Source organism: Nematolebias whitei, chromosome 18 (assembly GCF_014905685.2).
Source record: "Nematolebias whitei isolate Nwh7 chromosome 18, NemWhi1, whole genome shotgun sequence".
Lineage (NCBI taxonomy): Eukaryota > Metazoa > Chordata > Actinopteri > Cyprinodontiformes > Rivulidae > Nematolebias > Nematolebias whitei.
The window spans coordinates 16,105,759-16,114,503 of record NC_056515.1 but is presented as its reverse complement, the minus strand read 5'-3'; the positions used below and the strand labels follow the sequence as shown (position 1 = coordinate 16,114,503).

General features: G+C 40.8%; 1 protein-coding gene across 1 annotated transcript in view; it reads left to right on the top strand.

The window, feature by feature from the left end:
• Positions 1–7,622: 7,622 nt before the first annotated feature.
• LOC119424942 (alpha-mannosidase 2) overlaps positions 7,623–8,745 on the top strand; it is an 11,444-nt gene continuing 10,321 nt past the window's right edge. Inside the window, exons 1-2 of the mRNA XM_037692462.1 lie at positions 7,623–7,763; positions 8,027–8,245. Coding sequence (XP_037548390.1) covers positions 7,623–7,763; positions 8,027–8,245 — 360 coding nt within the window. The remainder of the gene's footprint in view (positions 7,764–8,026; positions 8,246–8,745) is intronic.

Genomic DNA, 8,745 nt, shown 5'->3' with positions numbered 1-8,745 from the left:
TGTTCAGTGTCAGGAGGGTGATCAGTCTTACATCGGGGAAACTAAACAGCCACTGGCCAAAAGGATGGCCCAGCACAGAAGATCAACATCATCAGGCCAGGACTCTGCGGTCTACACTCATCTCCAGGCCAGCAGTCACTCTTTCAAGGATGAAGATGTTCACATCCTGGACAGAGAGGAACGATGGTTTGAGAGAGGAGTAAAGGAGGCCATCTTTGTGAAAAGAAACCGTCCATCATTAAACAGGGGTGGAGGCCTCCGGGTTCAACTGTCCCCCTCTTACAATGCTGTGATTGCTAGTATCACTCAGCCCTCTGTGAGTAGTAAACAGCCATCAGTGTGCTAATGATCCATTGTTAGGCTGATGGTCCTTCTTGAGCATGTGATCAGCTGGTTTTGGTTGTCAGCAGCAAACTGGTTGATCCACTCTGAGAAGGTGCTATTTAAGAGACTGAGCTGAAAACAGCTCCTCAGACTGAAGAAGTCTCTCGGACGAGAGACGAAACGTTTCTAGATTTTTTGTTGTTTTGCTTTGTTTTTTTTGTTTTTTTAATGTCCAGAGGACCAGATTTAACTTTTTTAGATATATATTCAGAAGTGGGAAGGTTATCCAAACGATCCTGTATATTCAACTGCAGTTTGTTGACCTGTAGTCTAGATGCCAGTTCCTTTCTCTCAGCTGAATATTTGGGACAGAATAATAAAACGTGATTCACTGTCTCTTCTTGGAAAACAAAAGTCACATTTTCCTGTAGGATGTTTTCCCATTTTAAACAATGTACTGTTTAATCTTGTGTGGCCAAAACGTAATCTGGATATGACTTTTTCCTCCTTTCTATTTCGTCCTGTTCTCTTCATTACACCAACTTTCCTTTGAATGTTATAAAACCACCTGCCAGTTCTTTCTTCTTCCTACTGTTTCTGCCATCTTTCCTTCACCTTTTGTTTAATAAGTGATTTGATTTCTCCTTTACTGAATGGTACCAATATATCAATGCAAGTATTTTTTGTTGCTTGTTTTGCATATTTATCTGCCAACTCATTTCCTTTTGTTCCTATATGTGATGGTATCCATATAAATGTAATTAATAAACCCATCGCTTGAATTCTAAAAATTAATAATTGAATTTCTAATAAAAGGTCAGGTCTGCTGTCTGAATGATTATTTTTCAATGAATATAATGAAGAACTTGAATCAGAACATATTATACTCCTTAATGGACGAACTTCCTCAATCCATCCCAGAGCTAAAATGATTCCCATCATCTCTCCTGTGTAGACTGAGACTTTCTTTCTTAGGATTGCTTCACGTGCATCACCTAAAATGGCTTCACAAATAGAAAGAGTTAAATTGTCAATATCTAAATCAATATTAACTATTTGCATTTCTTTATCACTTATTATTTTATATTTTTCCCAATCAGCATTTACAAAGATCCATCTTTCTACACCTTCATTATCAAATGTTTCCATTTCCAAACCAATATCAATGAATATAGGATAATGATCACTTCCTATAGTTGACTCTTTTAATACTTGACAATTACAGCTAGACTCTCTGAGATTAAAGTTAAATCTAATGCTGATTCAGATCCATTTCTAATATTGATTCTTGTCCCCTCCCCATCATTAAGGCAAACTAAATTCTTTAGATCCATTATTTCTTCCACCACCTCTCCATTAGCATCATTACTACTACCCCACAATGTGTTGTATTTCTGCTGCCTTCTTCCTTACTTCACATCCTCCATGCGCTGCACTATGCTGACCTCCACAGTTACAACATTTCAACTGTACATCTTTCCACATTCATCATACCTATGATCTCCACCACACTTTGCACATCTTTGCTTCCCTTTGCACACTGCTGCAATGTGACCGTATCTTTGCACTTGTAACAGCACAGAGGAGCAGGGATATAGGAAAACACATAAACCTATTTTTATTTTATCAGGAAGAACTTCGCCTTTAAACTCTAAAAGTACAGAGAGACTCTCAATCCTTTACCCAGCTGCTGTTTTGAACAACCTTTTCAAATTGCATATTTCTACATCATGAATATTCCTTTTAAGTTTTTCCAGATCTTCCTCAAGTGGAATACCAGTGATAACACCACGTGATACCTTGTTTTCTCCAATAATTTTCTTTTCACTAACAACCTTTTTGCAAATGTTATCAATTTGCATAGCTTTATTTTTTTGTTCTTCAGATTTACATTTGATCAACAGATTCCCATCACGCAGCATTTTTGCAAACTCCACTTAGTTTCTTTTTTACATCTTTAGATATCGCTACAGGGCTTAGATTCATGTTCTCATCTTCTTTCTTGAATTGAAGTATAACCTTAAATTCCTCATTTATCACGTTCCCTCTCACCAGTCTGTTTTCATCCTCTGAACTACACTCTTCAAGGCTTCTCTTATTACTGTGGCTGCCAAGCTCTCTGTCATCTCTCAAATCTTTGCCCTTACCTTTCCCTCCTCCTCTACCTACTGGAGTCCACTCATCAAAATCCATATCCTCGTTGTAATCTACCTGAGTAGTCATCCCGATCCAGTCGCATTCCAGTTTATGCCAACCACCAAATTCAAAATGAAAAACGGTATATATGGAAACAAAAATTTCAAACTTTCAAAAATTTCCTGCGTCCCCGTCCAGACGAAGCTTCTCATCACGAAGGAGTCCGCTTGTGTCTTCCTCAACGCCACCATCAGTCTAGAGTTGCATTCGGGCCTAAAAAATCCGACCCCACCCGAGCCCATAGGCATTGTGTCCTAGCCGACCAGACATGTTATTTTAATTAAGCTTTTACTGCTTTTGTAAGCAAATCAGTTAAAAAAAAATCAAAATTCAAAGAAAGGAATATATAAGATTTCTTGTTAATTAACAAGTCACCAAATATATATTAACATACAAAACTGATTTTATGCAGCTGAATTCATACTAATCTGCTCACACAGACTCATGTTCGTGCTGCTGTTCAGCGTAGTTTTTATACTAGTAGTGCTTAGTCTTCCATCCATCCATCCATTTTCTTTACCCGCTTATTCCATTTTGGGTCACGGGGGTCGCTGGTGCCCATGTCCAGCAATCACTGTGCGAGGGGCGGGGTACACCCTGGACGGGTCGCAAGTCCATCACAGGGCCACATAGAGACAAACGAGACAAACAACCATTCACTCTCTCACTCACACCTAGGGACAATTTAGAGTTACCAATCAGCCTAACATGCATGTTTTTGGTCTGTGGGAGGAAACCGGAGTACCCGGAGAAAACCCACGCATGCACGGAGAGAACATGCAAACTCCACCCAGAAAAGCCCCTGGACCGGGGTTTGAACCAGGGACCTGCTGTGCTTAGTCTTAGTTTAGCATATTTTTTAGATCTTATCACTGTTTTTCTTTACAATTTATATTTTGTTGGATGTAACTGGGACCCTGTGTACACAATTTCGTTCCACTCGTACCACATGTGGTGTGAATGACAATGAAGAACTTGTATATATATTTAATTTATATTAGTTTTTGAAACATTTTTTTGTCAGCAGTTCAGATTAAAACACAGACTGTTTGTGTGTCTCACAGCTGGTTTTCATGTTCTTAAACTTCATCGTGTTTATCCAACAAACTTCAGCCGTCATCTGGACAGTTTCTTGAGAAACAGCCAAGTCATGACTTGACTGAACTTAGTTGGATTTTTTTACCTGGATTATTGAGCATGGACTTTGATGTTTTGAACCACTTTGGCTATGGATGCCTCAGAGGAGTCGACGGGTAAAGGGTGGGCCCTAGAACCATCTTATCACCAGCCAACTGGTTGGTCCACTATGGGAGTGTGCTGCTTGTGGGAATGAGTTTGTTGTGGCTCCTCGGACTGATGAAGTCCTTTGGATCACGTATAAAAAACAAAAAACATCCAGATGACCTCACTGAACTTGGTTGGATTTTCTACCAGGATTACTGAGCATGAATTTTGACGTTTATCTTGTTTCCTTTCTCAATCTGGGCCTGAAAGACAGGAAGTGACGACACCACAACGCTGAGTCAGCGGACCAAAACCGGAAGTTTAACACAGCAGTGCGCAGGCGCAGCAGTTTAAAGCTCGTCACGTTAGGCGGCTGAAACGCTGCTTTAAACTTTGTTTAATTTTTTAAAAGTTCATTTTCTGTTTATATGTTCGCTTTTTCGCGGGAAACTGAAGTGGCAGGTCCTTCAGAGCGCGAAGCCGGCGGACATCTGTCAGAAGAGGAAGTGAGGGAGGAGGAGCACTTTGTTGTACCTGCGCAGGTAAGTTTGATCCGTTTTTACAAACCAGAGAACTGGACTTGTTCTACAGTTTAAGACGTTTCTCTGCCGGTTCGAGACCAGCACCTTCACTCCCTCCTCTCCCTCCTGAGGGTCGTTTGGGTCATCTGCATGAAGGTGGGGATATCTACTTAGTCCAGGTCTGGTTTTTGAGGAGGACACCTGTTGTGTACACGAGTATCAGGTGAATACAGAGGTTCAGGTGTCTGCAGGTAAACACACCTGAACAGACAATGGACAAGGTTCTACAGGAAACAAGTCCCCAGACCAGTCCACCTGTCCCCAGACTAAAAGGATGCAGAAAAACTGGTCCATGCATTTGTCACGTCTAGACTGGACTATTGCAATGGTTTATTATCTGGATGTTCAAATACGTCTTTAAAATGTCTTCAGTTGATCCAAAATGCTGCTGCCAGAGTCTTAACTGGAGTTAGTGGGAGAGATCATATCTCTCCAGTTTTAGCTTCTCTCCCTGTCAAATCCAGAATATAATTCAAAATCTTACTTCTAACCTACAAAGCTCTCAACAACCTAGCTCCATCTTATATTACAGATCTTATTGTTCCATATTTTCCTAACAGAGCACTTCACTCAGACTGCAGGTTTACTTGTGGTTCCTAGAGTTTCCAAAAGCAGAATGGGAGGAAGATCTTTCAGTTATCAGGCTCCTCTCTTGTGGAACGAACTTCCAGTTTCTGTTGTAGTGAACTAAGCCTCCGGTCAAAACCTGCCTCTGAGGACCTTCATGGGACAGGAACTGTTATTTCATTGATTTGAATCCAGAAATACAAATTAGCTCATCCAGAGACTTTCTAATTGTATCCTGAACTAATCAATTGAAAGAACACTCTCTTTTTATATTATCATTAATATTTTACAATGTCTTGATAATCAAAAGTGTGTTTAGTTCAAATCATTTTTAAATGTTGAAATGAACCACTCATTTTAAATCAACTGTGAAACAGTATTAATGATTTTTAATCCTCATTCAAAGTAGAAATCAAGTTAAAATGTCTGTTACAAAGTAAGTATGCATTTTTTTGATCTTCTGTCTGAAATGAGAATGAGTGATGTCGGTCAAAAGTCGGAGACAGTCGCAAACAAGTTTATTGGAACGAACTGTCATGTTTTTAAACCTCTCAGACAGAAACAAGATAAACTGGCACCTGTAGTCTGTCATTTCTCCAAAACATTTCTCTGTCTGTTCCTAAACATCTCCGCTGTTTTTCTGACTTGTAGTAACCTCTGACGTCACTAAAACCACACCCCTGTTGGTTCTTTCAACCAATCAGGACTTCCCAAAAGGGACCGGAAGCAGAACTCTTTAAAAGTCAACACTTCCTAGTTCCAGTTAGTTCTGGAGAGAACAGAAGTTCCATGGAGAAGGAAGACAGTGTGACTTTGCAAGGGTGAAGTCCACGGTGGTCATTTTCTGAAAGATGACATCTGTCTGGAGTGTTGATTCCGGTCATTACGCCAAAGACCTATTCAACATCTCAGGAGTTCAGCACGTTTGCTGAAATTCCACTTAACTTAATCCTATCTTTCGGGGAAGTTTATTTTGGAAGCTGGGCCAGTCAGCCTCGTCATCCCAAGTTGATGAGAAGCGGATAAATCCCTGGAGGTAAAAAGACTCAGCCTTGCTGGACGCCAGGAGAAGGCCTCTCTGAAACCCCACCAAGGTAAAGAGTCGACGCTCGGGTACCATCTAGCTGAAATCACCGGGAAACGTGCTATCTGGTTTCAAACAAGATAACTCCCCATCTTTTCTTTATTATCTTAGTTAACCCTAAGTATCCACTTTCCCTTCTTAAACTTTACTCCATCTCTATATTTCTCTGCCAGTAAAAAGATAAGCTAAAGTCTGCAGACATTAATTTAAGATCTAAGGAAATGTCTGTTGTTTCAAGCTGCAAGTGAGAAATCATGGCCGTATGATTTCTCATTGTAAAGCTCATTAATTAAGCTGTGTTATTGTAATCAATTATGCCAATCAATGTGTAAATGTGTGATGTGTTTAAATCGTTTTGATAAATAAAAGACCACACTGTTGTGGTGGGTCAGAAATTTAAACACGTCTTTGTCCACATTTAATCTTCTAGACACAATATTACTTAGTCCAGAAAAATGAAAGAATCCGTTTAAATTAAGTATAATATTATGTACTTGAATTAGTCCATATATTATAAAATGTAAGAGAGCACCCCTGAGCTAAATCCATCTCTCGGCTGTCTCATTACACTGTCCATGAGGCTGACACATTGTCCAGTTTTAAGACTGGGATTAAGACTTTCCTTTTTGATAAATCTGATAGAGTTGGCTTGTTATGCTGCTATAGGCAGACTACTGGAGGATACTAGAGGTCCCTAGACTTGCCCACAGACCAGTTCACCCGTCCCCAGACCAGTTCACCTGTCCCCAGACCGGTCCATCTGTCTCCAGACCAGTCCCCCTGCTCCCGACCAGTCTCCCTGCCCCAGACTGGTCCATCTGTCTCCAGACCAGTCCCCCTGCTCCCGACCAGTCCCCCTGCCCCAGACCGGTCCACCTGGTCCCAGACTTGTCCACAGACCAGTTCACCTGTCCTCAGATCGGTCCACCTATCCTAGTCCACAGTACAGCTCGCCTGTCCCCTGATCTGTCCTCAGAACAGTCCACCTGTTCTCAGACCTGTCCCCAAACCTGTTCACCCATCTCAAGACCTGTCCTGATGTCTTCGGATCTGTCCCCAGACCTGTTCAAATGTTATTGGAACAGTCCTCATGTCCTCAGACCTGTCGTTTTTGTTCAGCTGTTTTCAGACATGTCCTCATGTTTGTTCATCTCTCCAGTTGTCCTTGGACCTGTCCACCTGTTCTCAGAACTGTCCTTGCTTCCTTAGACCTGTTTGTTCTGTTTTCAAACTGGTCCTCTGACCTGTCCTCATGTCCTCATCTGTTCTTATATCTGTCCTTCTGTCTAATAATTTCTGATGATGCTCCAGCTGGATCAGGAAGACCATAGTCAGGTCATCAAGAAGTCCTGACTACGTTTCCCATCATTCATCTGAATCCCTGTTGTTTTGGATGAATGGTCCCTTTTTTGTATGTGTGAAGCAAGTTTCTGGGAATTCCACGGCTTGAAACGCATCAATGAGGTGTTATTTATAAGACCGATCCTGTTGGCAGGCCTCAGACTGATGAAGTCTTTCAGATGAAAGACGAAACATTTCTCCCAAAAAGAAACTGTCCAGATGACAGAATTTAACCATTTTTTGTGATTTATCTACCAGGATGATTGAGCTTTCAAAACTTTTTTTTTTAAATTGTTGTCCTAGTGATGAAGAGGGGGCGGGTCCTGGCCGTGCTTGTGGGCGGGGTCTTCTGCTTGGCTGTGATTTCACTGTACCGCATGCTGGAGATGATGCAGGGGGCGGAGCCTGATCATGGCATGAACATGCCTTACAAACAGGTGGATGAAGTACGTTATAGAGTTTACTTTCTGTTTCTGGTTATTTCAAAATTAGAGGTGCAATAACCTCACGTTGCTTGTTGAACTTCACAATAAAGTTGAACTTTAAAAATAACTAGTATTTCAGTTTGAACAAATTAATCTTTTTATTTTCTAAATTTAATCGCTCTCAGATGTTCAGTAAACATATACGTTTATTAAATCTTTGTATTTTATAAATGTCACACAAACTCTGGGTCAGTCGATAATCAATGAACCAATCATGTGTTCAGGATTTGTCCCACCTGCAGCAGAAGATTGACAAGTTGGAGCGTCTCCTCATCAATAACAATCACCTGGTCGCTCGGCTGCGCGACACGCTGCTGCATAAACAATCATCTAAGGGTAGGGGCGGGGCTAATATCAGCTCTGACTCCGCCCACATCAGGGCTGGGCCTCTTCCTGGCTGCCAATCGGCTGAGGAAATGAAGGCTGATGCTGCCGGCGTGCAGGTTATCTTCAGATGCTAACAGCTGTGTTTCTGTTTTTATTAATGATTATTAATCAGTTTCATTGTTCTGCTGACTCAGCTGTTTGGATGTTTTTAACACATATTAGATTTAAAAACATGTAGGAGTTTGAATGTTTACCTGTCCATGTTTGTTTGTAAGCTGCTGAATGTCCATCTGACTTGTTTGTTAGCTGCTGAATGTTTAACTGTTGGTTGTCTGTTTGTTAGTTATTGGATATTTACCTGTCCATGTTTGTTTGTTTGTTTGTTTGTTTGCTTGTTAGCTGCTGAATGTTTTCCCAGTCTTTGTTTGTTTGTTAGCTGCTGAATGTTTACCTGTTGGTTGTCTGTTTGTTAGTTATTGGATATTTACCTGTCCATGTTTGTTTGTTTGTTTGTTTGCTTGTTAGCTGCTGAATGTTTTCCCAGTCTTTGTTTGTTTGTTAGCTGCTGAATGTTTACCTGTTGGTTGTCTGTTTGTTAGTTACTGGATATTTACCT